This window comes from Scyliorhinus torazame, chromosome 2 (genome assembly GCF_047496885.1).
Source record: "Scyliorhinus torazame isolate Kashiwa2021f chromosome 2, sScyTor2.1, whole genome shotgun sequence".
In the NCBI taxonomy this organism is placed as follows: Eukaryota; Metazoa; Chordata; class Chondrichthyes; order Carcharhiniformes; family Scyliorhinidae; genus Scyliorhinus; species Scyliorhinus torazame.
The window spans coordinates 362689552-362708612 of NC_092708.1; the positions used below are offsets into that span (position 1 = coordinate 362689552).

Below are 19061 nucleotides of genomic sequence, written 5' to 3' on the forward strand. Positions count from 1 at the left end.
ATACACATTTTCCCACGTTATGCTCCATCTTCCAAATGTTGTTCACTCACTTCTACTCTTTACAGATGCTTTACCTCGCCATGCCAACTTATTTTCCTACCTATATTCGTGTCATTGGCAAATTTAGTTACCATATATTTGGTCCCTTCATACAAGTAATTGATTTAGATTGTAAATAGTTGAGGCCTTAGCACTGACGCTATGGCACTTTGCTAGTTACAGCTTGCCAAATGGAAAAATACTAATTTTCCCTACTCTCTGCTTCCTGTTAGCTGACCAATTCTTTATCCATGCTAATGTTTTACCGTATGCACTTTTTTGTGTAGTAATCTTTGTTATGGCACTTTATCAAATGCCTTTTGGAAACCCACATACACCACATCTGAAGGTTCCCTTTATCCACCTTGCTTGTTACTTCAAGAATTCTAATAAATTAGTTAAACACCATTTTCCTTTCATAAAATCATGTTGACTCTGCCTGATTTTTAAAAATGTCCTGTGAAAACCTCCTTAAGAATGGATTCTAGTAATTTCCCAATGACTAATGGTAGGCTAATTGACTATAGTTTCCTGCTTTCTGTGTCCCTCCTTTCGTGAATCAAGGTATTACAGTTGCTTTTTTCCATCTGCTTCCAGAATCTAAGGAATGTTGGAAGATTATAACTTCTGCCTCTTGCTATCTTTGCAGCCTTGTATTTTAAGATCCTAGGATGCAGGCCATTTGTTCCTGGGGACTGGTCAGATTTTCGGTCTATCTGATCTCTCCTACATAGTTCCCAGTAAAATCACTTATACCACAGTAGGATGCCAGACAAATGCTCTGTTACCATATCTTTTTTTTGTTATAAATTTAGAGTACCCAATTCATTTTTTCCAATCAAGGGCAAATTAGTATGGTCAATCCACCTAGTCTGCACATCTTTGGGTTGTGGGGGTGAAACCCATGCAAACATGGGGAGAATGTGTGAACCCCACACGGATAGTGACCCAGAGTTGGGATGGAACCTGAGACCTCGGCGCCCTGAGGCAGCCGTACCACCCACTGTGCCACTGTGCTGCCCTGCTCTGTTACTATATCACTTGGATTATTATCCCAATGTGTTTAGGTCGCATAAGACCAAACCTTTAGGCACACTATTATCTCGAGACAACAAGTCAAGTCATTTATTTATTTATTTTTTTTTGCCACCTTGCTATTCCACAAAATAAGACTTTGAAGGAATATGGGATGCTTGGCCAGTAGAATCCAACTGTTCTACCCAAACCAGTCTCTGGTGAGCATCACTACAAAGTGTTAACAATGCAGCTATTTCTATAAATGTGCTGACTCTCACCAGTTTTCTGACAGGTGTACATTCCCAATAGGTCTCTGCTGATCTCTGCTGTAATGTGGTCACAATTTCAAAATAAGAGAGAAGCCATTTAGGACCAATAAGAACATAAGAACGAGGAGTAGGAGTAGGCCAACTGGCCATTCGAGCCTGCTCCGCCATTCAATGAGATCATATATTTTCCTGCAAGAAATCGTTACTGGCTGCGGGCCCAGAAAAGCGGCGTACTCTGGGAGTTGCCGCTCCCATTGCCAGAGGCCCGCTCCGCCATCATCCGCCCCTGACTGGCCGAAGTTTTGACGGCGTGGAACTAATGTGCTCCAGCCGGTCGAGATACTCGCGTGGCGGCTGCAGACTCAATCCGCGGCTGCCCTGGTCAGGGGTGGGCCAATCGGAGGGCAGGGGAGGGCCTTATAGGTGGCTGGTAAATGCTTGTGTGGGCGTTGAGCGTCAGGCGCGCGGCCGATCGGTGGGTTTCTTTTTTGGGTCCAGCTCCGCGATCCGAGTCTGCCATGGAGCATACGCAGCCGCTGGAGGCCGCCGCCGTGTGCTTGCGCGACCTCCGTCCTGGAAGTGTGGTGTCCCGTATATGCAGCAAAAGCTGCGAAATCTACTCCGGGTCCCTGCTAGCCCCCTGCAGTGCTGGGAATTTGTGTCCCTTTGATGCCAGTTTTTCTGGCGTAAAACTCTACCGTTTTGATGCCGGCGTGGGGGACATAGTCCCAATAATGGAGAATCCAGCCCAAGATGAGGAAACTAGGCCTAGGTAGGGTGGTCTCTCGAAGAGTTAGTGCAGACTCGATGGGCTGAATGATCTCCTTCTGCACTGTAGGGATTCTATGAACCCCTCATGCATGGCTTTGTCACTTCCAGACTCAAATATGCAGATTGCTGGTTTTCCATCCTCGAAGACTGAAATTCATTCAATATTCTGCTGCCTACCCTATCCTGTGCCAAGTAAAACTTGTTGATCATCATTGAGATGGCCTTTTCTTTTTCGTAACAGTATTCTATGCCTTCCTTCTCTATTGATTAGCTTGTTGGAATTGAGTTAAATGGTTGAATTTTCATCACTTATTTTAATCTTCTGCTTTATTACTATTTGGTCAATTTACAGATTTGCTATTTGTTTAAGAAATTGAATGCTGAAAATTTAAATCCTCCCTAATAAAATGAGTCTGGTGGGGGGTATGAATTTTAACCCCAAATCATGGGTTGGTTTGGGTCAGCTGGGAGATTAAAGTGTTAAAGACCTGAATTCTGACCGCAACCCCTCTCATTTAGAGTGAGGGTGGGCAAACAACCTGCTCCCAAGAAGCAGATTGACATTTTAAATATCATTCACCATTTTGGACTTAACTTTGGATTGTTGGGTTTCCTGAGACTCACGTGATTTCTGGATCCAACCCTTCACAGTTACCCCATGGCCCTTGCGATTTCTCACCTACTTCCCCCACCAAGGCCTCCAGACTTCCACCCCTCTGATTCCGCTTCCCCATGGGATTGCATCGACTTCAAGTTTCCCTGCATTCTACCGTCTGCATCCCCTTGAGTACCTTTAGATCCAAAGAGGACAAATTGATTCATAATGGATCTTAGACTTTCTAAGGAAAGATATGATGGTCCTAGTTGAAGGTTTTTATTAAAAGAATCACTGTCCATATTAAATAATTCACCTAATTCTGGTAAATGCAATATAATCATCTTTTGAACAATGATTACCGCTACCAAAAATGCGAGAAATCTGTTTTAAAATCCTTTTTGATGTGTCAACACTGATCACGGTATGTGCAGAATTTTTATAAATTTGCCATAATTAATTTTTGATGTAGTTATGCTGGATAACTGCTTGGTTCATTATTTTGTCATATCTAGGTATTGGATGCACTTCTCGATCATCTTCCAGAAATTCTGCGATTTGTCATTACAGGTGGAGATCATGTAGGGTCAGAGAGTAAGGTAATCTATCCAATATTCTGATATTTTATAATTACAGTGATTAGATCCTTTATCACTAAAATATCTCTTCCTGCTGTGGCTACATAAAATTTTTGATGAGCAATCATCTGATTATTTATCCTAATGATACTTTTCAGGTGATTACTTGTAAGGATCACTAAAGGTTACCAAAGCAATAATAATGTCAGGCAGTCTGTCTTATATTTTACTTACTATGTAGTCAATGACAGTATTTAACTGCTAAACAGCATTTTTAATCATCCAATTGATTGAATTACGTTTGTTCTGGTATCCCAGTTTTGTTTATTGATGTTTATTGATGTTGCCCTTTCTGCAAGATTGTAATACTGAAAGCTTGTGATTAAATAATGAATTCTGTACTTGCCCACTGCTATGTAAAACTGAAAATGTTACATTTTTGTAACATTTTCAGATCTATATTTGTGCTTATTGAATGAAAACATTCTGGCGAAAATGGATTCACCACTTAACTTTAATAGCTAGACATAAATCTTTTACTGCCATTGTACCATGCAGTTAACTCCCTCTTGCATCATAAGCACAATTCTAGTGTTTGTGACTTTAAAAAAATAATTACATGGAATTGACATGGCACAGATGTTGCTGACCCCAAATTTTCCTTGAGAAAGTGATGGTGAGATGCCTTCTTGAACTGCTGCAGTTTGTCTGGTGTAGGAACACACAGGGTATTGTTAAAGAGGGAGTTCTGGATTTTGACCCAGTGACAGTTGAGGAACAACAATATAGTTCCAAGTTGGGATGGTGTGTGGCTCGGTGGGTAACTTGCAGGTGGTGGTTGCCATGCACCTTGTCCTTCTAAGTGGACGAGACTGTGGGTTTGTAAGGTGCTGTTGAAGGAGGCTTGGCGAGTTGTTGCAGCACAACTTGTAAATGGTACACACTGCTGCCACTATACGTCAATGATGGATGGAATTAATGCTTATGGTGATGGATGGCGAGCCAATCAAGGGCACTCCTTTAACCTAGCCTGGATAATTGAGTGTTGTTGGAGCTACACTCATCCAGGCAAGTGGTGAGTAATTCCATTATAGTTGTGGTGTATGCCTTGTAGATGGTGTACATGCTTTGGGGAGCCAAGAGGTGAATTACTTGGTGCAGAATTCCCAGCCTCTGACCTGCTTTTGTAGTCACAGTACTTATATAGTTCAGTTAAGTTTCTGGTCAATTGTAACTCCCATCATCTAGTTGGTGGGTGGGGGAAATCAGCGATTTGAATGTCATGGGGAGATGGTTAGATTCTCTCTTGCTGGAGATGGTTATTGTCTGGCACTTGTACGGACACTAACTGCTTCAGTATCTGAGCGTCATGTAATCTCATCATTGATCATCAACACTTCTGATCTTATGATGGGGGGCAGACATTGATGAAGTACCTGAAGATGGTTGGGCAGAGGCACTATCCTGAGGAACCGCAGTGATATCCTGGAACTGAGATAATTGGGCCTCCAAACCTAGTGCTAGGTATGGCCCCAACCAGTTGACAGCTTTTCCCCTCATTCCCAATGGCAATTTTGCTTGGCCTGCTTGATGCTATCTTAATGTCAAGGGTATTTGCTGTGGCCTAGCCTCTTGAATTCAGCCGTTTTGTCCATGTTTGGATTGAGGCTGTAATGAGATCAGGAGCCAAATGACCCGACTGGAACCCAAACCTAAGCTTTGGTGTGCAGGTTATTTCTGTGTAATGGCTACTTGATAGCGCTGTCAATGACACCTTCCATTTTCTGATGATTGAAAATTGTCTGTTGAGACATTAATTGGCCGGAGTGGATTTGTACTACTTTTTCTGGACAAGACCTACCTGGGCAATTTTCCATTTTGTCGGGTAGATGCCAATAGCTTGGTTCAGGACACAGCTATTTTTGGAGCACAAGTTTACAGTACTACTGCTAAGATGTTGTCAGGACTTGCGGCCTTTGCTGTATCCAGTATCTTGGGCTGTTTCTTTGTATCAGGTGGAGTGAATTGAATTGACTGAAGACTGACATCGGTAATGCTGGGGAGTTCAGGAGGAGGCCAAAATGGATCACCACTCAGCACTTTTGGCTGAAGATGGTTGCAAATGCTTCAGCCTTGTTTTTTTCACTGGTGTGCTGCGCTCCCTCCTCATTGAGGATGAATGTATTTGTGGTATCTCTTCAGACTAGTTGCTTAATTGCTCATCACATTTATGACTGGATGTGACAGGACTGCGGAGCTTTGATCTGAGTGTTGGATTTCGTCGCTCCATCTGTTGCCTGTGGGTTAGCATCCATGTAGTCCTCCATTGTAAGTTTACGAGGTAGGCACCTCATCTTTAGCTATGTTGGTGTTATTCTTTGCATGCCCTCCTACAGTCCTCATTGAACAGGGTTGTTCATCTGCCTTCATGATAATGGTGTATAGTGAGGGATATGCCAGGTCATGAGGTTACAGATTGTGGTTGTATGCAATTCTGCTGTTGCTAATGGCACGCAGTGCCTCATAGATCCCCAGTTTTGACCTGTTAGGTCTACTCTGAATCTATCCCATTTCTCAACGGCTAGAAATATATAACAATACATGCCCATCCCAAAAAAGCTCTACAATTTTAGCAAGAACAAAGTAATAAACTGGAATTATTTCATTTGTGAGGCATATTTGCAGAAGAAATTACAGTTATAATGGCAATCTTACATTTGTATTATATACTGCATCACCACTATGGACAATAATTTAATTGATTACTTAGGCAAGGTATGGGCAAATTGCTGACATTTTAAATGTTCTCTTTAAAATGTTTGGCTTTGTCAAGTATTTGTACATTTACAGATATAGGATAACTGCAGTTTACAAGACCATATTTTAATTGGAAATTCTGTTGCCAGGTACATATTCCTGATCTGATCCCAGCTCTCTCAGTGGCGGAACAGAGAGCTGCCACTTCTTTAAAATGGAGAATACATGAGAAGCTATTATTGACGTTTTCCTGTCTGCCGCAAGTCATTTCAAGTGATCAGATATACTACAAGTTTTTGCCCATTATGTTTAGAATAATGACAACAAATGTAAGAAGACCTATCTCAAATGTAATTTCTAATAATTTTGTAATAATGTGAAAGTTGTGATACTCTAGATATTAACGCTCTCAGTTGAAGGGGATTATTTTCCCAATTTTCTTGAGCTTGTTTTGTAACTCTAAACTAAGGATAATTTTGAAGTAGTGTACAAATTATTTAGTTTCTCTTTTTAAACACAGCAATGCAAATACAATTTTAGGACTCACCCAGTTAAAACATATTGCAATTTTACATAAATTTATTTATAGTCTTCAACTTGATTTATAAGAAACTAATAGATAATTCGACATCATTCTGGTGATTGAATTTGTACTTTGACTTTTAAAAAATAGTATCTCTCAGGTGTTATGTATTTACTTTATACGTTTATCATGTTTAGTTCTGTGGATATAAATAGATCTAGTCAACAATAGCATTTAAGGAATCCCTTCAAAACTTTAACAAATTGATTCATTCTTCTTGCATGCAAATGTTGTTTAGATATGCAATATATACTTCAAATATCTAGGTTAAAATCAGATGTCAAACTATATTCACATTTTTCTGTTGTGTAAGTAACACTGTCACTTCTATGACTTTGGCTATGAAAACAGCATTTTTTTTGTTGTCTTCTCCATTATGTCTGCAATATTTATTTACAATCATTTTTGTGTGCTTTATTTATATCTGAAGATGTTGGGCCATTATTAAAAAATATCATTGGTTGACCACTGAATCATTGTAATCTCAGATGTTGGGTATTTATAAATGTTCAGACATTCTTCTTTCTTTTGCTTAAGGAACAGACCTTGTAATTTAAAAAAAAAAAAAAATCCTTTCTCAGTCACAACTCCAATGAATACAGAGTGGACAGGGAAAGCCCTTAATCCATCTCCTTGCTTGCCCCACAAAACAATTCTGATTGAATGCAATTCATTGTCCCCACAAAAGAGACATACTAGATTCAAGCTGACAAGAACAGACATTGCATCTGATCTCAGCCAAAAGGTTGAGAAGCAATGGCGGTGACTCACCTGTTCACATTTAATTTCAAACTTAACTAAGTGTTAATTGAGATTCTGTTAAATCCATATGGTTCATGCTTTTCTTATATTCTTTTAAACTCCTGAAGCATAATTTAAGATAAAGTTTACTATGTCTGTGTGCAGCATCTTTGATGTCAATAGATTGTTACATGACTATTTTGAAGGAAATGCTGATTCTGATAACACTAAAATTCAGGCTGGGATTCTTATTATCTAGAATGTCCTTCCAGTCCAAAGAGCCTCAGCCAGAACACTCTGTGTATTTGTTCGGTACAACCGCAAACAGGAGCAAAGGCAGGAAATATGCAGTAAGCTCATTGAACGTAAGTATTCTTTTCAAGTAAATATAATAAAATAACTTGTAGCCTTTTCGTAGATTGTTCCCCCAAACCTGGGAATAGAAAACTCAAGAAGCCAATCACAAATTTTCCTTTTCCAATACACCATTTCACAATAAGGAAATAAAAATAAATAACTTGTATTTATATCGCATATTTCATGACCTTGAAACATTTCAAAGCACCTTCCAAGCAATCCAGGACTTCCATAGTGTAGCCACTGTAGTAATGTAGGAAATGTGGGAGCCAACTTTGCACAGCAATGTACCACAAGCTGCAGTGAGTTAATAATCAGGCAATCTGTTTTAGTGATAATTGAAAGAGAAGTGTTACCTGGAACACCACAGAAGTCCCTATACTCTTCATATACTTCTATGGGATTTTTTTTCATCTCCCCTTGTTCAAGCTTTGTTTTAACATTTTTTTTTTGTATTTCTAAAAATAAATTTAGAGTATCCAATTCTTTTTGTTTCTAATTAAGGGGCAATTCAGTGTGGCCAATTCACCTTCCCTGCACATCCTTTTGGGTTATGGGGGGGGGGGGGAAGAGAGAGAGAGAGAGAGGTGGTGGTGAGACCCACGCAGACACGGGAAGAATGTGAAATGCCACACGGACAGTGACCCGGTGCCAGGATCAAACCCAGTCCTCAGCGCCATGAGGAACAGCGCTAACCACTGTGCCATCGTGCCACCTGTTTTGTTTTAACATCTTGTATGTAAGTGGCATCACCTTCGGTATCGTGCCAGCCTCGATTTTGTGCTCCAGTCTCGAGTGGAACTTGTTACGATCTCAGTTAATGTTACTATTGAATGGGACGATTCCAGAAAGGAACCCTGGATCTCAAGATTGTAATTTTCGCTTTTTATTTAGAAAACGTGGAGGCATAGAGTCACGGGATTGCTAATTAGTCTTTAACAACAAGAAACTTAACGGTCTATTGGCTGCATTGCGCCCGATCGGCGATGGGGCCAATAGATGCTGGGAGATCCATTCTCCAGGATCTATCCAGCTCCCCCAGCCTCGCGAGACATCGCAATTTGAATCCTGCCCATTGTGGGTGTGATCACTATCTGGCAAATCTGCAGAATAGAGTGAGACAGCTAACCTCACTCTAAAATGTGCTCGTCTAAACTACTGAGACCCTGGGGTCTAACTGCCTCGGAGACCTCGGGAGAGCGCCTTTCAGTGCTGGTCCCCACAAACAGGGACCAGACGGAACATCACTTGGGGGCCGGGGTCTTCCAGGGGATCGGAGGCCCCCCCAGTTGTTGCCCTCTAGGCAGGGTGGCTCCATGGCAGTACCAATGAACCCAGGCCGACATTTTTCCCACGCTGGGGATTGGTCCTGGTGGTGCCCTGCCCATGTGGGTTGGGGTTTAAGGGGTCCCTGAGGACCCCGTTAAAGGTGAGTTGGGGCTTTTGGGAAGTACGGCGGGCGTGTCGCAGGGGGTCGGGAGATCAGGTGCCATTTTAAAATGGTGTCCCAGTCCCTTCCTGCACTGAGGAGTTCCAACGAGCGGCCTTGGCAGAGTGTACCCAGCTGAGGCCGCGAATTACAACCAAGTCCCAATAGATAGCATGGTGTTTCTCAGTGTCACAAGCACTCGTCAGGAGACTCTGTTGCAATTTGGTTAGATTGTGCCCAACATTTAGCATACATGAAAAGTTTAATTATAATACAGTACTCCTTTACTCCCCCTTAGGTTCACAAATGTACATAATTTTGAAAGATAACACCCCACTCAAACCAAATATCCGATGACATTCAATTGATCTTCCATGGATTTCTTCTCACAAACGAATGTTTCCAAATTCCCCTCCCAAAAAAAATCACTTTAAAATATTTTAAACCATGCTTTCCATCAGCTGTTTTCATTCTTAATCCAGTTCCAGCTTTTCAACTAACTTTCAAACAAAGCTTCTGTTCCATTGTTTTGATGAGTAATCCAGATCCAGGTTTTCCACCTTTCCTTTATCTTGAATTGTAACACGCATCCAAAATTCTACATAAACCTGGGTGTTCGGTCCCAACAGAGAAACTGGAAATAAGGACACCAAACCCGACGATTGCTTCAGATATGTGGCTTGTCTGTAGCCAACATCACCAGCTCTTCTCTTCCCAGGTCTAACTTTAACTCCCATGAGCAGTATCCTGTTGTAAAGGCAATTCCCCTTTATTCCTTTTTACTTCCATATTCTTGAAACTTCCTTTCCATTCACTGGTTTCTCATACTCTAATACTAACTGTCTTTTAGTTCCTCTGAAACTTGCTTTAGTGCACATTACTCCATTGTATGGATTTCCCGCTTCTAGCAGAGCTGAGAGCTATTCACTCTCTTGTTTTCCAGCCCCAATCGCAATGAATTCAGCTAAAAACTGCACTCAAAGTCTTCTTACCTCAAAGGTGACCCCAGCTGCTAAGCAGTGACTTTTTATTTCTCCAACCTCATGTTTACTTTTCACACTGTAAACTTCTCTAAAACAGCTTACAACATTAACCAGATACCCAAGAAGATATGGCCACTAATGGGCCACAATGGCGCATTTCTACTAGGTTGATGTGAATAAATTTAAGACTGTGAGGTTATAAGTTTGAGTTGTCAAAAACCTGGCATACAATCTACATGCCTCATCTGGCTTTCAATTCAATATATGCGGCCCCACATGTCTATCCAAGATTTGGTTAATCTCAATGCACCCCATCAACTGAGGTTCGTCTGTTAACAAGACAGCAGATACAATCTGTCACTTTAAAAAAAACTTAAATATGTCAAATATAAATTGTAAAGTCCAGACCTTTGATTATTTCCTGAATAAAAATTTATCCTCAACTGACATAATTTAGCATTTGTCATCAGGAAAACACTGGAGTGTATTATTAAGGAGATTATAACTGGGCACTCAGAAAATGTAATCAGGCAGAAACAGCATGGCTTTGTGAAAGAGAAATTGTGTTTGACTAACTTATTAGAGTTCTTTGAGGAAGTAACAAGCAGTGTGGATAAAAGGTAACCTATGGATGTGGCATACTTGGATTTCGAGAAGGCATTTCACAAGCTGCCACTTCGGGAAGATTACTACACAAAATAAAAGATCATTGTGTAGAGGGTTACATATTAGTATGTAAGAAGAATTGATTAACTAACAGCAAACAGTTGGCATAAATGGATAATTTTTGGGTCGGCAAGGTGCAAGAAGTGGAGTGACACTGGGATCAATGCTATAGGACCTCACCGTTTACAATCTGTCAATGATTTGGATGAAGGGACCAAATGTGAGTTGCTAAATTTGCTAATGACACAAAGATAGGTAGAAAAGTAAGTTACGAGAGGACATAAGGGGTGTACAAAGGAATACAGATAGGTTGAGTGAGTGGGCAAAAAATTGGCAGATGAACTATAATGTGTGAAAATGTGAAGTTATCCATTTTGGCAAGAAGAATAGAAATGCAGTATACTATTTTCATGGAGAGGCATTGCAGAACTCTGCAATACAGAGAGATCTGGATATCCTGGTATATTGATCACAAAACATTGCTGTGCAGGTACAGCAAGTGATTAGGAAGGCAAATAGAATGTTGTTTACTGGAAGGGGACTGGGATATTTTGCTGCACTTGTACTGGATGTTGGTGAGCCCGCATCTTGAATACTGTTTACAATTTTGGTCTCCTTATTTAAGAAAGGGATGTAACTGTATTCGAAGCAGTTTAGCGAAGTTTTACTTGACTGATTCTTGGGATGAGGGGGCTATTGTATAAGGAAAGATTGGGCAGGTTGGGCCTCTATCCCTTGGCGTGTAAAAGAATGAGAGGTAATTTTATTTAAACATTGCTCACTTCATCTTTTGAATTCAGCCGGTTCAATAGTGCCACCTGCTGTGCCAGCGATGCAACGCTGAGCCTCCCACCTCCATCTGACATCGCCCACTCCGATCAAATCAAGAAGAATCCTGAAGGGGCTTGACAGAATGGATGCTGAAAGGATGCTTCCCCTTGTAGGAGAGGATATGACTAGGGGACATGGTTTAAAAATAAGGGGCAAAGAGAATCTTTTTCTCGGAAGGTTGAGAGTCTGTAGAACTCACTCCCCAAGAGAGGGGTGGAGGCAGGATCATTGAATATTTTTAACAGAGGTAGGTTGATTCATGACGAACGAAGGAGTCAAAGGGTATTGTGGGTAGGTGGGATGATGGCATTGAGACAACATTCAGATCAGCCATGATCATATTGAATGTGGATTAGGTTCAAGGGACTGAATGGCCTACTCCTAATTCATATGACACTAGACTGTAGTTGGCCAATTTATTCTTCCCTCATTCTCAAACAAAGGTGTTGCATTGACTACTCCTCCGTCTCCAAGAATAATTTGTATATCTAAAAAGGATTGGAGAACATTGTGTGATCAGAGCTGCTGCTAACTCCTGACTTCCTCTAACAGGTGAATTGCATGTGATCAACATCTGGTGACTTACTTATTTTGATTTTGGTTGTTTTTCAGAATCAATTTTTTTTTTTTTTTACTGCTTCCTTAACAATCCTTAACATTTTAGTATACCTTTCTGTCCTCATTCATGAACACCACAAAATATTTATTCAGTGTACATCTTTGCCATTTATTCTTTCTGCACAGCTAAATGGCCCCTTCATCTTTTTAATATTTTTTCAGTTTTCATATAATTTTAAAAGCCTTTATTATTTCCTCATTCCAGTTGAATCTCGCCTCTCTTTTTACCTCTCAAATACACTTTCTATATACCTCATTTTCTTTCGCACTGTTGGGTCGAGTTTTATCATTAAGTTTTAGCTGTCTGTTAACCTCACTATTTTACTTGAAGAGCTCTACCAATTTATGTATCCCCCCCAATCCTTTTCTCTTCTAAGTTTATATATTTTTAACTCTGAATTTGTTGATAATGCAACTTCTTGGAACAGCATTGCATTCTAAAACTGATCTAATTTTCATCTAATTTTAATTGCCTTCATAATTTGAGCCTTTCCATCTCACTGAATTTTGCCATTTTTCAAATGAACTATTTTATCGTTCCACTTCATTTCCCAATACAAAATCAAGCAATGCTTCCTTCCATGTTAGAATAGAAACATCATCTAGGAACCAGCCTTAAGTATTCAGAGAAAGAGCTCTCCACTTTAAGCACATATTATTTTTGATCCCTGTATATCATGAGATAGATACAGTCACCCAGTATCATTGTCTTATTGCTATTGCTGTTGAGATTCATTTTAATTATCTAATGGCTTGTACTGAACATTGGAAGCTTTTATTCTATCCTTTCATGGGATATGGGCTTGCTGGCCTTGCCAGCATTTTTTGCCCATCTGTAATTGCCTTGCTGGTCCATTTCACATGGCAGTTGAGTCAACCACATCGCTGTACATCTGGAGTCACATGAAGTCACAAGGATGGCAGATGTCTTTCCCTAAAGGACATTAAAGAACCAGGTTTTTTTTAATGACAATCGATAATAGTTTTGTGGTCACCATTACCGAGGCTAGCATTGTATTCCAGATTTATGAGTTGAATTTAAATTCCATCACTGCCATGGTGGGATTTGAACCCCTGTCCCCAGAGCATAAATTACCTGGGCCTCTGGATTACTATGCCACTATTTCCCCAAGTTGTGCCACCTTCCTTTTCATTCTTTAACTCTGAATTTGTTGATAATGCAACTTCTTGGAACAGCATTGCATTCTAAAACTGATAAAAATCCAATATTACTGCAACCAACACCTTTTTGTCCACTTGAGTTCTACTGCAAATGTTATAACCAAGAATGTTAAGTTCCCAGATTGTCTAAACCATGGTGTTAAAACACCTATTGATATTTACATTTTACATGAACAGTTATTCATTGCTTCTTACTCTTCACCGCTATCAAGGATGCTTTATGAATTCATATATTTATTCAATTCTTGACTATTTCGCTCTTTTTAATACTTCTCATCAATCGGTTTAATTACTTTCCTGATCTTTCACTGTTATTCTTTCTTAAATATCTTTATTTTTGCTTTACCAACTGTTTCCTCATTGTTTTTTTGCAATCCGTCACACACAATACCTACCCCTCTTATCTCTCCACCCCCACAAAAAAGATCGAGAGTTCTAGCATCTTGCCCACCCTGCCTTTGAAGGGAAGATATAGCTGTCAGTCATAATGAGTCGCCAAAGACCACAGCAGTTGGTAATGGTTGTCAACATAGTTTTAGGCAACTCGCAGCACAAAGAAAGATCCTGGGCTGGATTCTCCACAGCCCAACGCCGAAATCGGGAACGGCGATCGGGCAGAGAATGGCTCCCGATGCTGGAATTGGGGCAGGCGCCGGTTTGGCATCGGGTTACAATGCTTCGCCCCCTCCAAATCGGCGTCATCGGTCTGCGAGCCGCGTGCAGTTGCAACTCGATTGGTTCGTCATCAGCAGGCCCACCGGCGATGCTCCACCTCCGAAGGCCTGACGGCGTGGGCCACGTGTGGTCTCAGTGGTCGGGAGCCTGGCGTGTTGGCTGCGGGTAGAGAGAGAGGGTGTGTGGACAGTGTGCAGCGCCGCCACACTCGGCTGAGATCCATGGCGCTGGTTGGGTGGCTTCTGCCAGGGTTGGGGGGAGTGGTGGCCAGGAGGTGGGCTGTGGGGCCTGGGTGGGCAGGTATGCGGTCCAGCACGACCAGCGCCATTTTTCCCGGCATGACTGGTGTCTGTGTGGTGGGGAGAGGCTTGCGCGGCTGCAGCTTGTCAGCCCCGTGCATGTATAGCACGGGATCCGACGATTCTCTGACTATTTTCCGCGCGTTCCGCGGGTGTTTCACGGGGCGCCATGCTAGCCCCTCACCGGTACAGGAATCGGTGAGGGTTTCGCGACGATCTTCCCATCGTGAAACACCGTGTATCATTCGATGGCGTCAGCACCAAGCCTCAGAACAGAGAATTCAGCCCCCTATATCAGTAAGTGAAAAGGGGATTCCTGTCTTTTCACCAAATCGTTAAATAAATACATTGAACAAGCTCTTTCTGCCCATTTTAATTCATCCACCCAGAGGCACAGTGCGCTTCTCCTTTGCAGTCTTCAATTGTTTCTTCATATCTACTGTTCTTTTTGAAAACATGTTATTTCTTTTGAGTTGGGGGTTAATGAGCTCAAGTCCCACTGAAATTCATAATGGCACTGAAATGTAGTAAGGGAGAGTGGCCGTTTGGATCACATCTAAACAAGTATTATTTGATTGAACTTAAAAGACAAAAGAGAAGGTATATGGATAGGTTCGGTGATTGGTCCCACTCCAGGACTTGAACAGAAAAATTAAGGCTGACGCTTCAGCAGAGTACCGAAATGATGCATTGTCGGAATTCCATCTTTCGGAGGAGATGTTAAACCAAGGCCCTCGTCTGCCCTCCCCGCTGGACATATAGGATCTCATGACACTATTTTGAAGAGGAGCAGGGGAGGTTCCCTGTGGTACTGACCAATACTTATTCATCAATCAATATCACAAAAACAGATTTTATGGTCATTATCCCTTTGCTCTTTGTGGGGGCTTGTTATGCGCAAATTGGTTGCCACATTTCCTACATTACAGCAGTGACTACACTTCAAAGGTACATGATTCTTTATAGAAATAGTTTGATGGAAAGTTATCTCTCTTAGAAGTTCTTTTCACATACTATTAAACTTATTCTTTTGTCTCTTACGAGCCTTCATCATGAATATCATTTTCTAGTTCCTGCGTTAGACGAACACCTTATTTAGCTATGATAATAATGTGGTAGTAGAACTGTTATTTTTAATCATGATCAAAAATGGTCTAGTAAAGGCCATCTGTAAGATTAACCATCTGTAAATTTCAAATGTACATCTTCCTGCTGGAAATATACAGCAACGGAGTTAACATCTGTAAAGAGAAAAGAGAAGGTGTGGTATTTTGAGTAGATAATTCAAAAACATCAATAATCTTTCCTTGGCTTGCTGTATAGTTCCAATATTTACTATTTTTATTTTAGATTTCAACACTTTATTTTTTTAATTGAACTTTTATTTCTAATGGTGGGTATTTTGAAATAGAAGCAGAGACAGTGATGAAACTGAAATATGTGCTGCAATTTTTCAAAAAAGTAACCTTTTGTTCAATTGATTAAAATGTTACACTTTTCTGCTCCAGAGCTTGGTCAAGGAAGAAGTTGCTGGAACAGACTAAGATTTCTTGACACTTGTGAAAATATCATGGATCTGTTTTCAAAAGCCTTCTTCTGTAAATACTTTTTCCTGCCTGTACTTGAACTTTCAAGTGATCCTGTTCCAAATGTAAGGTGAGTAGATCATTGATATGGAACTACATGTTGTATGTTTGTTGCTTGGCACCATTTTGTAATGATCTTTTTAACTCATTTCATGCTCAAAATAATACACTGCTACAGAGTAATACACTGCTCCAGTGTATATGGTGTCATGATATGCAAACATGCAGCTAATGAACACATAGAATAGGACACAACCAATGGGCAGTCAGGACACTCCGAGGTGGTATCTCACTATAAAAGGGATGAGGCACTCGCACCCCGTCTCTTTCCACAGACCAACATCTACGGAGTGAGACAGGGTGTATCCTCAGCATCACACCCCAGCACGTGGCTTAGAGCAAGGCTGCTTCAGTTAGACTGAGTTACTACATTTAGATTAGCAGAGAGTCTACCTCATTGAGGACTGTGCTAATAGTTCAATAAAACACATCAAACTCACTTCAAAGTCTGGAGCATCTTTTACTCAAAACTGCATCAAGTGGCAGCTTGTGTTATTCCAAATTACGTAACACAACATGATACCAGGAGTCTGTTCAATCTAGTTAGTTCAACACAGCAAGATCGGTGACGACCAGCGAATTTATACCGGCACAATGGAAAAGATTCCGGTTCCTCACCAGCTCGGGACCTCCGGCAATCTCAGTGCCAACTGGCAGACATTCAAGCAGAAATTTCAGCTTTACGTCGAAGCATCAGACCTCAATGGTGCGTCTGTTGCACGGAGGATAGCACTTCTCCTCACCACAGCGGGTGATCACGCCTTGGAAATATTCAACTCCTTTCACTTAGCCGAAGACCAGGACAAGACAAAGTTTCAGACCATCCTGGACAAGTTTGACGGCCACTGTGAGGTGGACACCAACAAAATCTTCAAGCGCTACATATTCAAGCAGCGATTGCAAGGTAAAGACGAATCCTTCACCTCATATTTAACTAACCTTAGACTGCTAGCGCAATCCTGCAACTTCGGTGATATCACTGACTCCATGATCAGAGACCAAATCGTTTTTGGAGTTCACTCTGATCCTCTGAGAGAGCAGTTACTGAAGATCAAGCATATGACCCTGCCAGTCGCGATTGAAACATGCACAGTGCATGAGCACACTAAAAATCAATATTCCCAGTACAAAACGGCAGAAAATGATAAACTAGCCTCCCACGAGGCAGAGAGCATACAGGCCATCTCCCGGATGCAGCGCCACAACATTGATGAAAGCGGCCATTTTGCGCGCTCTTCCCAGGGCCCAACGCGTGCGCGATGCAAACGGGATAACGAAGCGGCCAAAACCCACACTGCGCAGGTGCAGGCGTCTGAGAACCGCACTGCGCATGTGCAATGACGCACGGAGCGTCAGGACGCCAACATCATGACGCCGACGTCATGACGTGTTCGAACTGTGGCACCGCCCATTTAAAGAAACACTGTCCTGCAAGAGGCAGATGCTGTTTAAACTGCGGGAAGCCAGGCCACTATGCAGCCCTGTGCAGATCTGCACCACCAGTCAGGTGCCAGCACTCCCAATTCTGACGACGGCGCATCCGGAGTGTGCAACAACGCCTATAGGATTCTGATCACGGCAGTGCAACGGATCCAGGTGATGAATGCCTGGACAACGCCTACCATGTGGGCATCATTACAAAGTATGAATATGCCACACCAGACACATCGCAAGTCTAATCAATCCTAGTTGTGGATTCCGAGGACGAATGGCGAGCAGTGATGAAGGTCAACCACTGCCCCATCCAGTTCAAGCTGAACAGAGGTACCTCTGCCCAACGTCCTCTCACAGGCAGACTTCAGACGCATTAAGAAGCCCCCCACGGTCCTTCCAGCTGCCTGCAAGCTCCTGGATTACAACGGGAATGCCATCACGGCACTGGAATCCTGCCACCTGCACGTATCCAACCGACACACACAAGCACGGTTACGCTTTGAAATTGTTAAGCCGGACAGGGCATCCCTACTAGGTGCGCACGTCTGCAAGCAGCTGAACCTCGTTCAAAGGGTTTACACCACAACATCCTCCCATGTGGATCTTCAGGCCGGCATCGACGACATCCTCGCCCAGTATCCAGATGTGTTCAACGGGGTGGGCACACTGCCGTATCGATACAAGATTCTGCTACGACCTGATGCCAAGCCAGTGGTCTATGCACCACGACGAGCCCCTGTTCCACTGAGAGAGCGCCTGAAGGAACAGCTCAAGGATCTTCAGCAAAAAGGCATCATGTCCAAGGTCACCGAACCGACTGACTGGGTCACCTCGATGGTGTGCGTAAAGAAGCCTTCGGGCGACCTGCGCATCTGCATTGATCCCAAGGATCTCAATGAGAATATCATGCGGGAACACTACCCCATCCCGAAACGGGAGGAACTCACAAGTGAGATGGCACACGTGCTCTTCTTCACCAAATTAGATGCATTACAGGGATTTTGGCAAATCCAGCTGGAAGAGTCGAGCAGAAGGCTCTGCACCTTCAACACGCCTTTTGGCAGATACTGCTACAATCGCATGCCTTTTGGCATCATCTCGGCATCGGAGATGTTCCATCGCATCATGGAGCAGATGATGGAAGGCATTGAACGGGTTTGTGTGTATGTGGACGAGATCATCATATAGTCCACGACCCCTGAAGAACATGTGTCCAGTCTCCAGAAGGTATTCCGCAGTGTACATGCCAACGGCCTAAAGTTAAACATGTCCAAATGTTGTTTTGACACAGACAAAATCAAGGCCATCGAGGCGATGAAGGTCCCTGAGGACAAAAAGGCGGTGCTGCGCTTCTTGGGTATGGTCAATTTTCTGGGCAAGTTCATTCCAAACGTGGCCACACACACCACGGCCCTACGCAACCTGGTGAAAAAGTCAACTGCCTTTGATTGGAAGGCGGCACAGAGTGGCTGGAGCTGAAAGCCAAGCTCACCACTGCACCAGTCCTGGCATTCTTTGACCCGGACCGGGAGACAAAGATATCCACAGATGCGAGTCAGGATGGCATCTGTGCGGTGTTGCTTCAATGAGA

At 42.3% G+C, this 19061-nt stretch overlaps 1 protein-coding gene and 1 non-coding gene across 7 annotated transcripts in view; one reads left to right on the forward strand and one right to left on the reverse strand.

Moving 5' to 3' along the window:
* ppp4r4 (protein phosphatase 4, regulatory subunit 4) overlaps nt 1-19061 on the forward strand; it is a 248522-nt gene that overhangs the window by 168534 nt on the left and 60927 nt on the right. For all 6 annotated transcript variants that reach the window (XM_072492658.1, XM_072492647.1, XM_072492668.1 and 3 more), the window contains 4 exons: nt 3207-3290; nt 6176-6355; nt 7610-7715; nt 15899-16046. In XM_072492658.1, the coding sequence (XP_072348759.1) occupies nt 3207-3290; nt 6176-6355; nt 7610-7715; nt 15899-16046 (518 nt within the window). The remainder of the gene's footprint in view (nt 1-3206; nt 3291-6175; nt 6356-7609; nt 7716-15898; nt 16047-19061) is intronic.
* LOC140408097 (U2 spliceosomal RNA) lies at nt 7172-7367 on the reverse strand. Its single transcript, XR_011940023.1, has one exon. It is a non-coding gene; the product is annotated as a U2 spliceosomal RNA (small nuclear RNA).